General features: G+C 37.5%; 1 protein-coding gene across 7 annotated transcripts in view; it reads right to left on the bottom strand.

Annotated features, from left to right (window-relative positions):
- BNC2 (basonuclin zinc finger protein 2) overlaps nt 1-22,078 on the bottom strand; it is an 878,778-nt gene that overhangs the window by 4,414 nt on the left and 852,286 nt on the right. Inside the window, exon 8 of one of the 7 annotated variants that reach the window (XM_073636695.1) lies at nt 11,472-11,539. The exons of the other annotated variants lie outside the window; for them this stretch is intronic. Within the exon in view, the coding sequence (XP_073492796.1) occupies nt 11,476-11,539 (64 nt within the window). The 3' untranslated portion in view covers nt 11,472-11,475. The remainder of the gene's footprint in view (nt 1-11,471; nt 11,540-22,078) is intronic. 7 annotated transcript variants of the gene reach the window in all.

Here is a 22,078-nt window from a genome sequence, read left to right as displayed (position 1 = left end):
ATAAAAAGCAATCAAAAAGCACATACAACACTGCTAACAAAAATTGTTAATCTATGTATAAAGTTAAAAAAAAGTAATGTAAATGTATAGGGTGCTGTAGACGTAAGTAGATTGCTAAAATAGATAGTAAAAAATTATATATTTTTGTTCTGCTTATTATAACAAGCATTGTTGTACACTTAAGTGGGTTTTAAATAAGATTTTAAACCTATTATTTTTTAAAATAACAAACATGTTATATTTACCAGCTCTGTGCAAAGGTTTTGCACAGAGCAGGCCCGATTCTCCTCTTCTTGGGACCCCCGCAAGTGCTCCTCCCCCCTGCTGAGTACACCTCAAAGCAAGCTGCTTGCTATGTGGGCACTTGTGCAGGCTCGATCCCAAGCCACACTCTGTGGCCCCGCCCCCTACTCTCTGATCACTGGCTGTCACTTACAGCAACAGAAGCCAATGGCTTCCATTGCTGCCTCTCTTTCCACTGAGGTGAGAGAGAGCTGAGGGAGCCACTATTCTCGGGCACACCGATGGATCAAGATTGGGCTCAAGTAATTATAAAAAGGGGCTAGAGAGGAAACTGCATACAGAAGGCTTCTTACCTTAATGCAGAGAATGTATAAGGGTAAAAAACCTTCTGCCTTCAGCACCACTTTAAATGGTCTGTTTCAGGGGACAAAAAGAGCTGATTGATGAAGTTAACCAGAGAGGGTCTATTATATCCCTAATGAAGATAATACAAAAAAAAAAAAAAAAACAGTTTTGGACAGGTACCAATGTACATGACTATACTTCAGTATCTGCACTAGATATTTAATTGCAGAGCATTTACTATGGCTCAGTCATGATGGGACTACAGCCATACTCTTGTGTCATATCACACTCACCCACTATATCATTTACAGTGGGGACAGAAAGTATTCAGGCCCCCTTAAATTTTTCACTCTTTGTTATATTGCAGCCATTTGCTAAAATCATTTAAGTTCATTTTTTTCCTCATTAATGTACACACAGCACCCCATATTGACAGAAAAACACAGAATTGTTGACATCTTTGCATATTTATTAAAAAAGAAAAACTGAAATATCACATGGTCCTAAGTATTCAGACCCTTTGCTGTGACACTCATATATTTAACTCAGGTGATGTCCATTTCTTCTGATCATCCTTGAGATGGTTCTACACCTTCATTTGAGTCCAGCTGTGTTTGATTATACTGATTGGACTTGGTTAGGAAAGCCACACATCTGTCTATATAAGACCTTACAGCTCACAGTGCATGTCAGAGCAAATGAGAATCATGAGGTCAAAGGAACTGCCTGAAGAGCTCAGAGACAGAATTGTGGCAAGGCACAGATCTGACCAAGGTTACAAAAAAATTCTGCTGTACTTAAGGTTCCTAAGAGCACAGTGGCCTCCATAATCCTTAAATGGAAGACATTTGGGATGACCAGAACCCTTCCTAGAGCTGGCCGTCCGGCCAAACTGAGCTATCAGGGAGAGAAGAGCCTTGGTGAGAGAGGTAAAGAAGAACCCAAAGATCACTGAGGCTGAGCTCCAGAGATGCAGTTGGGAGATGGGAGAAAGTTGTAGAAAGTCAACCATCACTGTAGCCCTCCACCAGTTGGTGCTTTATGGCAGAGTGGCCCGACGGAAGCCTCTCCTCAGTGCAAGACACATGAAAGCCCACATGGAGTTTGCTAAAAAAAACCTAAAGGACTCCAAGATGGTGAGAAATAAGATTCTCTGGTCTGATGAGACCAAGATAGAACTTTTTGGCCTTAATTCTAAGCGGTATGTGTGGAGAAAACCAGGCACAGCTCATCACCTGTCCAATACAGTCCCAACAGTGAAGCATGGTGGTGGCAGCATCATGCTGTGGGGGTGTTTTTCAGCTGCAGGGACAGGACGACTAGTTGCAATCAAGGGAAAGATGAAAACCTTCTCCAGAGTGCTCAGGACCTCAGACTGGGCCGAAGGTTTACCTTCCAACAAGACAATGACCCTAAGCACACAGCTAAAATAATGAAGGAGTGGCTTCACAACAACTCCGTGACTGTTCTCGAATGGCCCAGCCAGAGCCCTGACTTAAACCCAATTGAGCATCTCTGGAGAGACCTAAAAATGGCTGTCCACCAACGTTTACCATCCAACCTGACAGAACTGGAGGGGATCTGCAAGGAGGAATGGCAGAGGATCCCCAAATCCAGGTGTGACAAACGTGTTGCATCTTTCCTAAAAAGACTCATGGCTGTATCAGATCAAAATGGTGCTTCTACTAAATACTGAGCAAAGTGTCTGAATACTTAGGACCATGTGATATTTAAGTTTTTCTTTTTTAATAAATCTGCAAAAATGTCAACAATTCTGTGATTTTCTGTCAATATGGGGTGCTGTGTGTAGATTAATGAGGAAAAAATGAACTTAAATGATTTTAGCAAATGGCTGCAATATAACAAACAGTGAAAAATTTAAGGGGGTCTGAATACTTTCTGTCCCCACTGTAACTCAATTCTGCCTAAACACTGGCTTGCTTTTTGTATAATGGATGTCTGTTTTATATATAACTTTCAATAACTTTATGATGGTCTATAATGCTTTATATAAATCTTCAATAATAGATTATTTGAAAACAGAAAGAGGATGTCCAAGCAGATTGTAGGTCAACATAATCAAATACTGTATGTAGGGTTTAACCAAAATCTGCTACATCCCCTACCCTTTTTTTCCTACAGGGCTTTGCCGTATTAAATCTATGTTATAATACTGAAGTTTTGCATTGAACACTGACACAAAATAATGACTGCAGACAATAGAAAGGGATTGGCCATTAGGAAATTTACTGATGTTTAAAAGATCGTTCCTCTGCTTGAGGCCTGACAACTCCAAGAAAAAATAGTCAAATGGTAAAAACTTCCAATCAGATGAACAGATGTTTCCTGCAGTGGTAGTGAGATGACATTATCTGTTTCAATACTAAATAAGTAGTCTTCTGAACCAGATGAAAATAGTAGTCTCTGCCAACAAACATTCCCAGTCTATGGATACCTTTAGAAATTAACCATTGTGTAAAAATGCACAGAGGAATAGATGCATGCAGAAGCCTAGCAATTTGAGATCCGTACATTGCAGAAAAACTAGCTTCTTATTGCTTTAGTCACAGCAGTGAAACCTAAAGATCCCTACAATTTAATTAGAAAGTGTAGACTCCTTCAATTTCTGTCAAGCTTAACTGAATGCAGAACTACGCAGAGAGAATCTGTGCTGCAATGTCCCTTACTCTCTGTCAGCACTAGCACAGAGTCCGTTAATATAATTACATTGACTTTTATTCAATTAAGTGCCATCTCTTGCTTAAAGGGAAGCTGAAGGAGAAAAAAGACAGCTTTGTCAATTGATTCAGGTGTAACACAATAATAAAAATGAACTCATGGCAGTGCATTAGCTGTGCACCTCATAACTTTGTAACAAGAGTTCATTCATAGAAGTCGATTTCCATTATGCCACCTCAGTTGAAAAAGAATTGATTCTGCAGCCCTTGTCACTCTTTAATCTATTGCACTTTTGTTTAATAACCTAGCACAATACTGTATGCACAAAATAATGACCATAAAGCTGGTGACAAACTTGTTTTATTTTCTCAATTACCCTAAGCAAGCATGCTGTCCATGTCCTATAAGGGTTATAGGAATTCTGTTAATACTGTTAATAATGTTTTATTAATATTATTGGTATTATTATTATTATTATTATTACTTAATATAATTAATTATTCTCTTTAATTAATCTCATGTTATAAATATGTGTCACATGCCCTTAATTGCATGCTTATTTGTCTTAATAATAATACAAATATGTACAGTACCTATCTACGGATATCTTTTAAAGATGTACACATAACTGTAGCCTTACAGGTTTTTATATTATTAAACTATTCATAAAACTTAAACACCACCTGCAAAATAATTTACTATAAAGGTGTCATGCTTTTTTTACTGTATAAACCATGTTGTTTTTTGTTTTTTTAGATAAGTTACTTGGACATCCTGAGTATAAAAATTTAACCAAAGGATATCCCAGCTAACTGCTCATTTTGCTGTTGAGTTACAAGGATTTTGGTTTATAAGCCTGGTAAAAAAAATGTGCTTTAAATCTAGAGGGTGAGCATTGCCATTCAGTTCTACCGAGTAAGGCCCCACTTTCTATTGGTAAGCTCCACCTTGCTGTAAGCATTTAGGTTGTATAATGCCCTCTACACACGACCGGTTTTACCGTCGGAATAAACTCAAAAAACCCAAAGGTTTTTCCGACAGAATTCTGCTCAAGCTGTCTTGCATACACATGATCACATCAAATTCCGGCCGTCAAGAACGCGGTGACGTACAACGCGTATGACGGGACAACACGTATGACGTCTCGTACTTGCTTCAGAGCATGCGTCATTTTTGGTACGTCTGAACAGCATACAGACGAGTGGTTTTACCGTTAGGGATTTGTTCCGTCGGAAAAATATAGAACATGTTCTCTCTAAGTCCGTCTGAATTTTCAACGTAAAAAGTTCGATGGGGCATACACAAGGTCGGAATATACGACAAAAAGCTGTCATCTGTCGGAAATTTCTGTCTGAAATTCCGACTGTGTGTACGGGCATAAGAGCTTGGTGTAGTTTATACTAATGTTCTGAGGTGTGGATTAGCCTTGATTAGCCTGTCATATGTAATTGTTGTACATGAAACTAAAACTGGCATGCTATCGGAATGGTAAAGAGAAGGGTCTCAAACAGGACACTTTCAAAACACTATAAAACCTCTTCTCTAAAAGATTTTTTTCTAAATATCAAGCAGTTTTTTTTTCTAACGTCACTATCTGAAACTTCAGATTAATATTGTAGTGTAGGATTCTAAAAGACCCAGTGATGGTGTGATTGCATGTATGCATATATGTACACTGAAAATATTTAGAACACAGCTCTTTGGATAATGGTTTAAAAATGGTACTGGAATTGCAAAATATAAAATAACAGTTCTAAGTCATTTTTCTATTTTGTAAAAAATGTTACCTTATTTAATAGTAAGAATTTTGTGAGGATAATGAAGTCTTATGAACCGCGAACTAAGTGGAGTGAATATGGGAGTTGTACTGCATATGTTAGGAAGAAAAGAACGGCTGCACACCACCGGAACGTTCCAACACTTTTATTCCAAAAATAGCAAATGACAGCCAACAAAGACAGAGTGTCCGAACCCAGGAGGTGACGCATGCGTTTCAGACCTGGTTTGAAGAAGCACTGAGGTCAGTGTGAAACGCACGCATCACCTCCTGGGTTCAAACACTCTGTCTTTGTTGGCTGTCATTTGCTTTTTTTGGAATAAAATCGTTGGAACATTCCTGTGGTGTGCGGCCATTCTTTTCTTCCTATTGATCATCGGTGGCGAGCCATGGCTTGCATCCAGACTGTAGTGATTGCTCACCTGGAGCAGCATCTTCCTTGTTTGAATGTACTGGGCATGCCATCTAAAATCTCTCCAAAATTCACAATTTGATGACAACATGTTTATGTCTGGGTTAGGCATTCATGAGAGGTAACATATTACAGTCCAGCTTTAGACACATTGGCACAAAGCAGATTAAACAGAAAGGAATGCAGAAGCATTGAATTATTATAGTAATTATTTGTCATAAAATTGCCATAAATAGACTGGTAGAGCAGTTTTAAGCATACGCATCCTGGTCTGTTTTTTTTTTTACTATCAAAGCCCAGCTATGGTTCATAGTCCATGATTTTTAAAGTAGTAGATATACATTCATAAAAAATGATTACACTGAGAGCTATAGCATATTGTGTGTCTATCAAATCATTATTTCATTCTGTTCAATTATATGTTGATAGTCATATTGTAAAACAAGGGTCAAGTCACAGATAGGGAGCTTTTTGAACACGTGTTAAAGCAATTTAAATACAGCTTCTATCACTTTCTCATCATGTCTCCTCTGCATCCTCACAGGTAAATGACTGCTGGTTGGAATATCCATGTTTAACCATCTATGTATGATTGATAAAAGACACTATGCTATTGCTCTATGGTAAATGCTCTAATACCGTTTAAACTTGTCTATATTTTTGGTGATTGATCCTCACCTCCTTTTGCCTTTAGTAATCAAAGTATCAGTTATCTTTTATGATGTTGGCCTGTGTCTGTGACTGGTCTGGTTTAACTAAAACAGACGATACAACAAGAAGAACTGTGCTCCATTAAAAAACAGACAGCTCCAAGCAAACCAACATTTTGAAAATAATTTCTTATGAAGTCTGATTCCCACTCTCTTTTCTCTCTGAAAATGCTTCTTTTACTCTTCTTTCTCTCATTAAAATTCCCCTGTCCTCAAATTCTCCTTACATTGCCCCTCCTCTCCACCCCACAACTATATAAAACAATATTTTTACCCTCACTCCTACCCTCTCCCCATTACTGCATTTGTCACCTCCTGCAAATACTGAACCCACATGCTGACCTAAACACCAGGACAGTGAGGTATGTGCTCTCATATACAGCCCACATCCATCTTACTTTGGTCACCCTCCTTCTGCTTCCATTGCTTCCAAAACCCAGCTCTGCATCTCATGTGCCCTCTGGAATGCCCACTCTGAAGAAGGTGACATGTTCTCCAAAATGCATAAGCCTTCCAACTGTGGTTGCATGGTTAGATGACATTACTTTACTGCTGAAGTTGTTTTCTAACACACCTGTTCTATTTTATGTTTGTGAGTATGCTTTTGTCTTTTGGAATCAATTAATATTTATGGTGGTAATGCACTAGGCATTTGCACCCGCCTGTGTGGTTTTTTTTATCGCCACTGAGCACCTTTCAAGTCCTTTCTACCCCTCCATCTATATCCTTCTTATATCCCTCTTCTCTTTTGAGACCTACAGTATCTGTCTGTTTTCTCTGTGCATTGCTGTGATTTGTAGGCCTCATGGACCAGAATCACACTTTTTTGATGACTTCTATGCCTGGTTACCCTACTTCCTCTTCTCTGAAATACCCACTATTATTCTTGGGGACTTTAACATCCCCAGCCCAACTACATCTCAACTTCTCAACTTAACCTCATATTTTGATCTAACACAATGGACACACACTTCCACTCACTCTGAAGACCTTGTATTCTCCCAGGTCTGCACTCCTGGCAATCTCATCAACACCCCTTTTCCTCTCGCTGATCACAACCTCATCAGTTTCACACTGTCCTTGTCTTCAACCACCAAGCATAAAACGATTACTCATAGAAATCTTTACAATTTTAACCCTTCACTTCTCTGCTACTGACCACCTCTATGACTAAATATTTACCCCTGTCCTGTCCTAACCTGGCCACCTCTTTCTACTCTCATCCTCACTGGATGCACTCCAAGATTCTGCTCTTTTCTGGTTCTCTTCCTATCCTATCATGAAAAGATGGCTGCAGCTATTTATCACTTGCTTTACATCTTTGTATCTCTCACTTGCCATCGGAACTATGACGGAATGCTAAGAGTCATTTATGAGAGCCAGTGAGTCTGATACATCAGGTTAGACTTACTCTGCATGGAAAGACCAAGCAATCTTTTCACTTCTAATTACGTTTATTTTACTATTGCTAATAGTCTATTTTTGTAATATATTTTCTTTAAATATTTTCTTGCATTGTTTTTCATTTCTTTCCATTATACAATATTTCATTAAACTATATATTGGTAATCTCAATCTCTGATTGCTTTAATCAGAAATTAAAGATTATTTGCCTTTGCAAGGGCTACCATAGTTTGAAACTCTGTTACATTCCTGTCTGGGTAAAGCAGTGAGTGTCGAAGACGTTCCTTAAAAGTCAGGATTTAAACAGTAGATTGTGTTTTCATTAAAACTTTTGTGGTGGCTACCGTATGTGTGTGTTTGTGTGTAAGAGTTTAACTGTCAAGTTAACCTGACCCAGTGATAATCACTCTCAGGCTGCTGACACTCATATTGTTGTCCCATGAGCTGGAAAAATCTCTGTGCAGGGTAAGGCCAAGATTGTAATATGTCACTAGTCCTAATTGCAAATTTTTCTGGTAAACCAGGCACAAAATTAGGTACAAAACTAGGACACTAAAACGCAAACTTATGGAGTGCCATTAAATCTTATTATGATGGTGTGCTGGAAATTGTCTACATTGAACCATCAGAAGGAACGTGAGATTGTTCCTCCCAAACATAGCAAAACACATATAAGAAGGGGTTATCTGAATGGTAATGTTGTTGAAAGATGCTTTAGCAGATGGAGGAGTAAAACCCTGTTCTGTTCCTATAGTTAACGTTTTCACCACGATTCCAATTGTCTGGTAAAATAAAACTAAAACCAAGATACTTTACAACTGTGGAAACAAGTAAAATGACAACTGATGAAGAAAATAAATGTATCTATTACAATATATAACAGGATTACATAGTGTTCTATTTGTACTATAGATGTGTTCTTCTTAGTACAAGAAATACAGAGTTAGTCATATATATGGTGTTTTTATATTCCAACAAGCTGTTGCTAACATCTACAATTATCTATTAATGAACAGTTAATAAAAATGGGAAAAAAATACTGTTGTTATTCTATGTTAGCTTGATGAAGCATTAACCTCTGATTAATCAGATGGCACTCTTTCTAACCTAGGTATTGTCACAAAACCAATAACAATCTGTTCAAAAATTTTCAAAGAAAGTAAGCCAAATAAGAAATATAGAGTCATCTGTATTTGCCCATAGTATATTAGTCATATTGTACAGAAATAGTGAAGTAGAAACGTTCAATCAATATTCCCCAGGAAACATAGTTTTCATGGCTTCCATGTTATGTCTAAATGTATAAAATGTTAATAGAAACATTTAATCTATTGCAACTAAATAGAACTAATACACTTAAATAATCTGCCTTCATGTTTTTTTTTGTGACTGCCTTCTAATTTTACTTTCTTCAGGCTAAGTTGTCACTTGAAACAAGGAAAATCTCTTCCCTGACAACTATTGATGATGTTCTGTTTTATATAAAATTATTTCTGACTACATTTCTCAACTGAGTGTAAAATTAGCCAGCAAGTAACTGAAATAACCAACTGCAAAAATGTTGCAAACTAGAATGTTTCAAGTCAGCTTACTTTGGTAGTTCCAAACCCTCAGCTCTCTAGTGTCTGTCAGACTGTTGCCATTGTGTGGTCATTCATTAAGGCAAGGATCTAAAGGGCTTTAAAATCATAATTGTTTTTTGTGTTTTAACAATGTCTATATTACAATTGTAGCTGACTTTCTAGTTACCTGAACAACATATTATTTTAGCTTTGTAAAATACACATTATTGAAAAAGGGGTGCTAGCTTGTGATACAACAAACAAGTCTGCAGACTAAAAATATCTCTGCAACAAGGTGGTTAATTCTACTGGCAAAAAAAATAATCATAAAAACAAAAAAAAGTAACATTAAGAAAAGCAGCTGGCTGAAATTAATATTTAGTTCAAAGAAGATTGCTATACCTTAAATGGTATATAACAGGGATATGCAATTAGCAGGCCTCCAGCTGTTGCACAACTACAAGTTCCATGAGGCATAGCAAGACTCTGACAGCCACAAGCATGACATCCAGAGGCAGAGGCATGATGGGACTTGTAGTTTTGCAACAGCTGTAGGCCCGCTAATTGCATATCCCTGGTATATAAAGTCACTGTATGATTTCAAATCAGATGCAAACAGCATAGTCAGTGCTCAATCACTGTCTAAATGTAATCAAAAAGCAGAGCTTCTGGTAGGAGGTCATGCCATTTACCCAGGGCTTAAAACCCTAGGTATGCCTCTATTTGCATATCACAATTGCCACAATGCATGTGTCAGTGATGTTTTATTGTAGTTTCACTCTATTTCGCATTTGAAGGTCAACTAAGCAACTCCAGGATATCTAATTTTACATTTTGAAATTGTGCTAACAAAACCTAAACCTTTAAAATCATCATAATCAGATCCAAAGTGTGGTGCAGAAGTAATTAAAAGCACATCAATGGTTTGTTTTAGATAAATCCCAGGCTAAGTATAAACACTAATTGTATGACCTAACTATGAGAGCGATATACAGTGCACAAATCCATGTCTCAAGGGTCTGAGGCTTATGTGAAGAAAGTGTAGCATGACAGGAAGAAACAGAAGCATCAAGGTTCTTAAAATGGCTTTAAAGCCTGAGGACATGTCATAAAACGTAATGCAATCAGCACAGAAGAATGTAACATTATAGAACTGGCTTGACAGTATCAGTATTCTAGCATAGCAGAGAAAGTGTTAATGAGTTAGTCATTAATGATTAATCAATTCAATTCTAGGCCTATTTAAATATATTGCAATTTAGTAGTTGCCTTCTACTTTTGTTTTAATAATTACTCTAATACACAAGACTATAATTTACTAGTTTTCTATATTTTTTCTTTTTACATGAAAATCTGCCACCAGTGTGGCTGATTTATGAAATATAGAATAAAAAAATGACCAGCAACAGCAACCAGTAAAGTGTCAGCTCTATTTTTCAAAGCTTGGGAAATGCAATCAACTTTTTTTTTCAAATTGTAATACGTCAGCCAAGAAACTGTATCATGTTCTACTTTTGTAATTGTGATCACGTTTATAAGATTCCTGTCAGCATAAAAAAAACAACGTTCTTGTACCTCTCCAAAAGGTCTGCTAGGCGTTCAAATGTTTCCTGACAGTCAAGTTTCCTAGTCTTGAAATCTTTAACATCAGTTCAGGTTAACAGTGCACTGAAGTCAATTTTGGAATTAAAGTGAAACTTTAGACATTTAGAACTCATAAATGGACTTGTACCTACAGGTTCCTGCAAGTATTCCTGGTTATCTAATAGAGCACTCATTGCTCATTAATATGCATGTAGCATCTACATCTAAAGAAAATGCTTGGCTCCACCCCTCCCACACCTCATTACTGGCCTCCTAGTGCAGCCAACTGTCAAATGCAAGCATCAAGCATGGACCTCACAGATCAAGTCTTTATTTTGTATACTAGAATATCCTGATGCTTTGGGCTCCACGAGCACTATAGATATCCAGATACCTGCAGCAACTTTTAATGCACACTGGATTCTTTATTATTTTTAAATCCCCTCAGGTTTTCTTTTATGGCAAAGTGAATGAATTCCTACAAAACTTACTTTTATGTTAAATCAGATCACCTGCTTTGTTAGGCATGTTCAAGGATTAGATCTTTTAGTAAGTTCACCCAAATACTTTTAGTGGGGTGTACTGCCTTGGACATAATTGTCCTAGATTTCTGCTAGTAAAAATGGGACCCCTAACAAGTGTACAACTTAGCTGTAGCAAAAGCAAAAAGTCACAAAAAATAATGTATAGAATATCTGAAATAAAGGGCACAAACAATCAACTTAGGAATGAATGTTATAAGAAGTAATATTTACCCAGTTACATTTCTAATTTTCCCATTGCCCCAATTGCTCCTTCATCCTCTGGGTGCAATCCGGATGGTCTGCATTAAAACAAACAGAAACAAACCACACCCATAACTCTGGAAACATGTCCTTGCTTCTTGAAAATATGAACATTGTGGGAAGATTAAAGGCCTAAATGCATTGAAGGGTGCTGGAGAGGGAGGCATTTTTGTACTAAGGCTTTTAACAGCAAACTGATTTTATTTTTTGTATAATTTCATTTTTTTTTTTTTGGCAAAATAATTGTTACATTTTTAACATATGTCACTTGTTTAAGTTCTGTTGTCCTTTCACTGCCAGATCTTACACTCTTCAAGGCAAATAGGCCAAAAGTATGTTGACAAACATTATGTTATACAGCATGGTGTACTTAAACGTTTGATTTACATATATATTATGCGACTGATAAATACATCTCCCCCTTGATTTTACATATAAATCATTTAAGTTAAACACTACTAAGCTGCAATATTTTAGGTGAAATTCAATTAAAATGGTCAAAAAGGCATATTGTTTGGTAACAGCATTCTTATCCCATTTTAAAATAAGGCCAGCACCTGTTGACTCTGTTGCTTTAAAAAGGCAATGAATCTATTTATTATAATGGATATAAAACAGTGGACACTATTGTTCAAAGATATTAGCATGCAATTAGATTTTAACAGATTGCAGGACTGGTGCACTTTTAATTATGTGTCACAGAACCTGTCATGTATTATCATGTATCAGACTTGTAAGTCTGTGGAAATGCAATAACCTTTGGATACTCCTTTAAGAGTGAAACATTTAGGGCAAAATCCTGTAGCAAGCACTTGTTTTGTGAAATATTTTACAGTACAGTTACAGTTTTACAGTTTTTTGTAGCTTATTATTAAGAATATGTTTACTGAACTGGCAGCAAGATTGAAATGCAGTCAACAAAATGTATCCCTGAGTGCCTTGTGAACTCTGAAAATTGGGGTCCTCATTCTGCAAATGTCAGTATGCAACTCTGAGGTCTAAGCTCTTGCCCACTTACTGACACCCCCCTCAATGCAAGAGCTAGATTCCTTGACCTACAGTGTTTCAACTTTGTAGTTTACAATTGCAATCTGCATGCACCCCAGGTTTTGGGACTCCCAAGACATTCTAGAAGACAGTGATGTGCAAAAACCTCCAGAAATGTCACTATATGTACACTGTAAGCAGAGCTAGCCTATTCAGTAGAACAGTAAACAATGCAAAGTTCGCTACTTTATTAAGGACCCTTCTTACATATGCTTGGCTTTAGTAACATGAATGGTTTCAATGGGTTATTGCACTTTTGCACTTAGTGCTTCCATCCATTCACTGTTTATTGAAAAATCCAGAGTGTACACACATTACCCCAAGATAATGAAAATAAAGCTGAACATGTTCATGGTAAGGAAGAAGCTGTAAAAAAAATAATGGTAGCCTTTTCTTCATAGGTGCATGCGTGTCAAAAAGAGACTCATTAGGTAACATGCAGTCTATATCAATTATCTGAACAACAACTTATTGCTACTTATTAGTTTAGCAGCATATTGTAATAAAGTCTTCCTTCAGTTTTAACTTAAATGGTTAATCTTATTTAATTTATGATGTGAGAAAGCAGAACATACTTGTTAAGCTCCTTTGATGCCTGAGGTGTACCCAAAGCATTTTTGTTCAATGAGTTGATAAAAGCAGCCATTAGAGTTTAAGGAACATTTGGGGCTATATAACCCTGAGGAAAATCAATTCAGGGTTTTACTGTTTGCCTTCTTAAAAGCGCAAGTTTAAGTAACAGCACAGAGAATATAATGTAAGCATTAAACAGAGGGGTGAGAAGGCAGGGAGACAGTCACTTAAATCTCTTTCAGTATGAAACAAATCAGTCAGTCTGGTCACGGAGGCGGCTCCCTCATCACTCAAATTATACACTTGAAGATAAGCTCCCACCAAGCTCTACTGGGGTTTGACTAATTTACTGCACAGATACTGCATGTCTGCTGTAATAACAGGTAGGATGCATTGGGGTCGGCCATTTATCTGAATTAGACTTCTTTGCTCAATTCACAATGAATTATGCTTCCTATTCTGCTACTCCTTTTTCCATGAGCCTTTTTATCCCTCCTGGGATCCTCTGATGTGGCAGGCAAACAAAATTGGCAGTCTTGTCTAGTCAACAAGGAGGAATCTCAGGAGAAAGTATTAAACTTTGCAACGGAAGCATTGTACTGTATTAATGTGAATGCCCCAGGAATGTTAATCACTGTCTGGCATCCCATGCTGTCATGTGAGGAATATAAACCCCAAAATGTGTTTTTTTTAACACCAGGCTGTGTGTTGGGGATAACTACTTTGCGGTGGTATTAAAGGGCCAGATTGCATACCAGTTGTTAATATTCATAAAGTGCAAATAACCCATGAGTTAGTGATGTATCTTGTTTAACTGATGAAGTTAAGATAATTTGCTTAAAGTGATTTTTATATGTGCTTCTTGGTTACTACTGATATAAACTGATACAAATTTCCCTAATTCTAAAACAAAAAATAAAATTATAAATGAAAAAATGAAATTGACAATATTTCTTTATCTTAAGCCCCTTCTATTCTTCCTTATATAATGTAAACATGTTATATATCTATAGCATATATACTTTTATAGAATAACCCAAAACGCAACCAATTAATGAAAAAGGCAATTATGATGTGCAAAGCGCAGGGCTTCTTGACTTAAACAGAACTCTTGTTTACAGTGGCAACCCTTTGGTAATACATTTATCATTTTCCCCTATCGCTAGCAGTGGAACAAAACAGCCATGCATATAATGGTGGGGCTCCCCATTCTAAGTACTGCTTTAGACAACTCTAGGCAAAAAAATACCCAGTATCCCACAGCAACCAATCAGGTTTAATTTTACCAAGAACAAATTAGTAGCAAGTGAATTTTGATTGATTGCATTTTGCTTTAATTAATAAAATTGATTGTCAGCCAAATGCAGGATTTTATACACCATATCTACTCACTGTCTCCTTTCTTTTGATCAGTTTTGACATAAAATATCAGTATTTAAACACTGCCTTTCTTAAGTAGGTCCTTGCAGTTTAATTTGGTTAGATATTACAAAATTGTTGAAGAAAAATATTGCAATGCTCAACATTAAATGTAATAGTATTAATTGTTTGTCAATAACATTTTCTAAAAACTGCAAATAATAAGTATACCCTATCTAGTCCTATAGGTAAAATAATTATTACAGGACTGTAACATATTCATGGATCTTAAATAATGAAAAGTAGGGTTATAGATGTAAGCTGATTTTTCCATTGATAAATTAAAAGCTATGCAGTACTGGTAAAATATTTGATACAAAATAATAAAAACATATGCAAATTAAGTATGATATCAATACCAGTTTAAAAAATAATTTTGTAAAAACAAGTATATACAATTAAACAACTGCAATATGCAAATAATTGTATAATTTAAAAAAATGCAATCTGCAGCTAGCTTTTATTTTTTATAACTGGAGATATCTTAAAATGTATTTACCTTAGAAGTTCCATCTTTCTATTTGAAACTACACAGGTGCAATGTTTGATCATGTAATTATAATAAATGCACTTACCACCACTTACCACTCAATTAAAAAAGTTCAGCAAGTACATTTGGATATTCTAATTTAGTATCTATAGAACAAAAGCAGGTATGGATCTGCAATAAAGCTAAAAGGTATCTTTTTTTTTTTTTTTTTTTTTTTTTTTATAAAGGTGGTCAGTTGTTAGAAACTGAACATTAAATTAGGCATAATTATTCCTGACACATTTTTTGCCCATATCCTAAAAGTAAATCAGATAGTGAACACTGCTAACCTTATTACTAAAGGAGGGTGGTTAGACATGCATGTCTGATCCCACTGTTCCCTAGCCAGACCCTCTTAAATCTGTCAGCTAGGGCTATGCGATTGTACTACAGACATAAAAGGGTTGCTGGATTCTGCTAAAAATGGCCATATTGAGAGATGTTTATCTCATGCCTACAGCTAGTTTTTAGCTTACACAGGACAGCAATAGAAATGTACTGTTTTACTGTAACTGTTCCTGGCACATGCTTTATCCAAGTAATATTTGAATGTGTTGAAACTGAACAGCTTTTTCCAATGTTTATGGGTATTACATACACATTGAGAAATGCCATAACATGTATACATTACTTTAACCACTCGCCCACTGGGCACTTTTATCCCCTTCCTGACCAGGCCAATTTTCATCTTTCAATGCTGTCACACTTTGAATGACGATTGTAGGATGGGGTAAACAGTTCAATCTCTGTATTTGCGGACAATACTAAGCTAAGCAGGGCAATAACTTCTCTGCAGGATGTGGAAACCTTGCAAAAAAGATCTGAACAAATTAATGGTGTGGGCAACTACATGGCAAATGAGGTTCAATGTAGAAAAATGTAAAATAATGCATTTGAGTGGAAAAAATATGAATGCAATCTATACACTGGGGGGAGAACCTCTGGGGGAATCTAGGATGGAAAAGGACCTGGGGGTCCTAGTAGATGATAGGCTCAGCAATGGCATGCAATGCCAAGCTGCTGCTAACAAAGCAAACAGAATATTGGCATGCATTAAAAAGGGTATCAACTCCAGAGATAAAATGATAATTGTCCCACTCTACAAGACTCTGGTCCGGCCGCACCTTGAGTATGCTGTCCAGTTCTGGGCACCAGTCCTCAGGAAGGATGTACTGGAAATGGAGCGAGTACAAAGAAGAGCAACAAAGCTAATAAAGGGTCTGGAGGACATTAGTTATGAGGAAAGGTTGCGAGCACTGAACTTATTCTCTCTAGAAAAGAGACGCTTGAGAGGGGATATGATTTCAATATACAAATACCATACTGGTGACCCCACAATAGGGATAAAACTTTTTTGCAGAAGGGAGTTTAACAAGACTCATGGCCACTCATTAAAATTAGAAGAAAATAGGTTTAACCTTAAACTACGTAGCGGGTTCTTTACTGTAAGAGAGGCAAGGATGTGGAATTCCCTTCCACAGGCGGTGGTCTCAGCGGGGGGCATCGATAGTTTCAAGAAACTATTAGATAAGTACCTGAACAACCACACCATACAGGAATATAAAATGTAATACTGACATATAATCACACACAGGTTGGACTTGATGGACTTGTGTCTTTTTTCAACCTCACCTACTATGTAATTGCGCACTGATTGGCAGCACTTCTGGGCACTGGTGGGACTGCACTGATTATCAGGATACTGATAATCAGTGCCCTGATTATCTGTGCCGATATCCCTTTAACACAAGATGGTTATCGGCTCTTTTTTTCTCTCCCCACGCTGTCAGCATGAGGAAAGAAAAGCCAAAAACTGGCTTGTGTTTACTTCTATGATCTGCTGTCATTGAACACAGCCGATCACGTGAGAAAGGGCCGTTGTGATTGGCCCTTTACCCCGATCTGTGATCAGCTAAGTCTGCAAGGAGCATGCAGGCAGCGTGATTATGGGAGGATGTCCATGTGCACCCTCCCGGAAAATTAGGCCTGTGCTGTAGCTGTCTTTCGGCTATAGCATGGGCGGGAAGGTAATAAGTGTTTTTTATGATATTTGATACTGTATTAAGGGGGCATTTGGCATTGTGAGTGTTCATAGCAAGATCTGCATTTATAATAAGGAGGTATTGGAGAATAAATTCAATGGGGGGGGTGAATCGGTATAGATTAACATGGCACTAAGGGTAGCCATGGAAACGCATAAATACGTCACGGCTTAAATACCAGAAATAAGTAATTAGTGCTCTAAATCTTCTGATGAAGCCAAGTGATAGTGGCATAATGCATAACAGGCGGAGTTAGTGATGTAGCATGGTTACTCAGGAAGTCGGGTGGAAGGGAGCTCAGTTCGACACTAATGCCTGGTACACACTATTTGTTTTTTTTTTAAACTGATAGCTCAGGTCAGAGCCACTGTACTAACGATCCAATGTTTGTACAGCGATCTCCCCCGCTGAGCTATTGTGTTCCAACAGGGGGAAAGCCCCCTCGCCAGAACATTCCGATCCATGCTCTCAGCCATTGGCTGAGAGTGCTGATCAGGAGCTGGTCGGCTGCTGGTTTTCCAAACAGCCGGCTTCTGTCAGACCGGGTGCTTTACACATGATGGGCTGAATGCCAGCTGTTTTTTATTGAACTGGCCTATGTTGTCCAACATTCAGCCGGTGTGTATGGGTCTTAACAGTCAACGGAGTATACTCAAGCATTTAAGGAGACAGTATTAAACAAATATTTGCTGTTGTTTCCTATGAATATGGAATACAACCTTTATTTGCATTAAAGGAGGTGAAAGCCATATTCCTGTAGTGCACTAGTCTAGTATACACCATCATGTGAGAGTTTTCCAATTATTTGTAAAATTATTTTAGATGGTTACAGAAAGCACAATGATGATTTAATATTTTGTCTTTGATCATTGTTCAAGAACTATTGGTATTTAATAATATCATTATGAGTTAGTGGAACTATGTGGGTAAATGGAGTAAATTCCAGGATCTATCCAAGCTTCATATCATTCCAGGCTATTTTATTCCCTTAACCGGTTCCTGACCAGCTCACGCAAATATACTGTGGCAGAATGGCTCTCCTGGGCGAAATCCCATATATACATGGCTTTGCCCAGGCGAGCCACCAGAGGGCGTGCAAGCGCCCGCTGCACAGCGGAGCACCCGATGCGCGTGGCCGGCGGGCGCGATCGCCACCAGCCATGCGCGATCAAATGCTCGAGAGCCAGCACAGGGATTTGTGTGTGTAAAGTAGGGACAGCGATCTGTCATCTCTCCTAGTTAGTCCCATCCCCACACAGTTAGAACACAGTGAGGGAACACACAGTTAACCCCTTGATCGACCCCCAGTGTTAACCCCTTCCCTGCCAGTGACATTTATACAGTAATCGGTGCATTTTTATAGCACTGATCGCTCTATAAATGGCAATGGTCCCAAAAATGTGTCAAAAGTCTCCGATCTGTCCGACGCAATGTCGCAATACCACTAAAAATCTCAGATCACCGCATTACTAGTATATATAGTAGTTTTTCAAAATTGTCACTCTTTTTTTGTTTATAGCGCAAAAAAAAAAAACCACAGAGGTGATCAAATACCACCAAAAGAAAGCTCTATTTGTGGGAAAAAAGGGATGCAAATTTTGTTTGGGTACAGCATTGCATGATCGCGCAATTGTCAGTTAAAGCAACGCAGTGCCAAATTGTAAAAAAAAAAAAAAAAATTGTGCTCTGGTCAGGAAGGGGGGGAAATCTTCTGGGGCTGAAGTGGTTAAAGGTAAATGCGTATTTTGAACTAATTCATATAGATCAAAATATCAGGTGCACAGTTGGTGGGGAAGGTGTTTTGGTGTATACATTACCTGTTTGTTAATAATTTCACTTAAAATGTGTTAAAATGTATCAGTTTGTATTAAGATATCTGCCAGTAACTGAAAAAAAACAACAGCTTCTGTAAAATCAAATCTAGTTTATCTAATCCAGCATTGTCAGTTTATAGGAGGTACCTTGGGTCCTCAGAATTCCATATGTGTTGACATGCACATGCTTCCTTGATTGATAGTTTGAGACCCTGAGCCCCCCCCCACTTCCACCCATTCCACCTGTTAGGCGTCACTAGTCACCAGTATGGTCCCCCATCAGAGAAATGAGCCAGGATGGTTGGACTAGGATCTCAGCCAAGAAAGTATTTGCATATCAGAATATACTCTTCTCCCTAGGGTGCCTATACTTAAAATGGTCCTGAAATCCAGTTCTTTCAACTGCTAATAAGTTCTAAACCATTTTTTCAATATCATCCTATCCTATAATTGTACAACAAACATTTAAAATGAGAGGTGGTTTGCAACACAAGGCTGTGAATATGTTGCTGCCATATTTCATTTTAATGCAACAATACAAGTCAGGATTGGTATTATGGCCCTACCTGGATTTGATTCTGAGATTCCGTGGTTGATTTACTAAAGGAAAATAGACTGTTCACTTTGTAAAAGACATTGCACTATGCAGGGGAAATACCCCAGAGTTTAATGAATGAGGTGAAGCTTTGCTGACTTCCATCATCTAATCATATGCACACAAAAATGTTGTTTTTTTTCTATCCAAATGATTGGCTAATCTTTGCAAAGTAAAATTTCACTGCATTCACAAAGCTCTGTGGAGATTTCCCTTGCAAAGCATATCTTCCCTTGCAAATTTAATAGCGTGTGAATAGTGAATAGCTTGTTTGCCTGTAGTAAATCAACACCTCTGTGTTTAGGTAGTGTTGAACATTTTGTAGTGACCAACAGCCGTAGTTGATATCATCCTACTTGGCTTGTTTGCCTTCATTAGGGCATTCTTCCTTAATGATCCTGTGCACCTGTTCTTCATTAATTAGACACCGCGTCTACTATAAAACCACTATCAGACTTCAGGAGATTGTCAAAATATTCTGTTCGTAAAGTCAGCTTCTTAAGACTTGATCTCTAAGTTGCAAAGTTTCCATTTTTCCTGAGTAATTGTTTCTGATTTTCTGTTAGCGGTGTCTTGGGTTCTGACCACAAGGTTTGTTATGATTAAATTTTGACCCTTGATTTAGTAACACAATTGGTGGTCTGAACTAATCTCATGAATCCCAGTTAGTCTTCAGATTTACAGATAGGGCAGTTTAGTTGGCAGTATGTATCTCTGTTTATGACCACAAGCTCTCTATGGAATTTGTCTCCTTGCGTAACTGCTACGCCTTGCAATTATCAGTCAAGCAAATCTGAGGCCTCAACCTATGAACTACCACTTAGTTAAGCTTATAGCCTCAGGTGATGGGTTCTGTTGAATGACAGTTGTTCACTCATGCACTCTACTGGTCCCTTTGCTTACCACTGGTAAGACATGGAACCCTGCTTGTCTTGACTTGGTATGCTTCTTTTCCCTGCCCCTGCTATCATTCACACTGTTTTGGAGTTCAAGCACCATGGTTTCTCAAGAAAATAGAATACTTCTAACCATTAGGCTTGGTGGGGATCTGTATAACCATTGCTGCACATATTCTGATTATAGGGCAGTTTATAAGCCTGGACTTGCCTACATTCTAAGTCAACATGTCTTCCACATGTTAGGTATTTGTGATGAAATAGTGGATCACTAGCAAAAATAGGCAGCACCTGTTTAAATCAAGCAAATATGTTTAGCTACTTTAGTTGTGCTGTACCCAAGCATACAATGGTTGGATATAATTTCCTTTTGCCTATGAAGAAATTCCAGGTTTTCCTCTTCAGTCCAGATGAAAACATTGTTATCCCACCAAGATCACAGATAGCAAAAAAAAAATGCTGAAGTTACACTTTAAGCTTACCCTAAATTACCATGTTCAAGAGTACATTCCACTTCTAACCAAAAAAAAAAAAATGTTAGTTTTCAATGAAGTTTAAACGCCACTGGATAATAGTTGAGCATTAAGTATTTCCCAGAGAGAATTGGAACTAATTGCTCAAATTTAATTGACCATCAGGTCTCAGCATCAATATGTGAACTTTGATTCATGGTGAAGCAGGGTTGCAATAGTCTACTAGGGAAATTAGAATGGTCAAAAGGAGGCTGGCTGAGGGCAACTTTGGTCAAATGGATGTGTTGGCGGCCCTTATATTTGGGGAATTATGATTAATGGCACTAATAATGCAGATGATTACTGATATGTGCATCTCCTGTAGTTTATCATATTGCACTGTCTGCCTACGTCTACGATAAACATGCTATCATTTACCTCTTTATTGAAGTCACTGCTCCTCCGATAGGAATGCTTTCTAATTACTTGGTAATGTTTTATGCCTTAAACATTGTGCAGCTCTGGACCTTGCCAACTGCTCAGTGTCTTTCCGTTGATTAATGGCACTGCGTTTAATCAAAATTTAGAACCATGCTCAAGCATCTCTCTCGTGTAGAGACTGCAGACTGCCAAAGCACTTAGTGAAAGAAACGTGGCTGCAAACAACTGCAACGGCGTATTTGAATCCAAAGCCACGGGGTGCCATTAACCCTTATTCTGGCTGAAGAACAGTGAAAATAAAATTAAGATTAATCATGTTTATACAGCATGAGTAGTACTTACTTTTATCTACAAAAGATATTTAAAGAGTGGACCTAATTTGTCAAAAGTGTAAGTTTGCTTTATTATATACTGTATACTTTTTTGTAAAAGCAGTTATAGACCATGATCTTTTTTACAGATGGTCATAGTATAGGTGTAGAAGTTTAACTAAATAATTTCTTGACTTAGTGAGTTAAACATATAGTGTATTCCCTTTAACATAGATACATAGTCATGAGCCACTATATAAACATACACACGTTTCACAAAATATCTTTTTATAGCAGGTATAGCAGATCTTATTCTCATTTGAGTTATGAAGGATGGATAATACTTTCTGTATTTTGAAATACAGGTATATACCCCATTATTGTCAATTGTTTCCTTGTTTCCTTTTTTCTTGCTTTAAAATTGTAATCTCAATAAAATAAGCAAGCATTAGGAGGAA

This window comes from Aquarana catesbeiana, linkage group LG01 (assembly GCF_042186555.1).
Source record: "Aquarana catesbeiana isolate 2022-GZ linkage group LG01, ASM4218655v1, whole genome shotgun sequence".
In the NCBI taxonomy this organism is placed as follows: Eukaryota; Metazoa; Chordata; class Amphibia; order Anura; family Ranidae; genus Aquarana; species Aquarana catesbeiana.
This window is presented reverse-complemented; position numbering and strand designations above follow the sequence as displayed.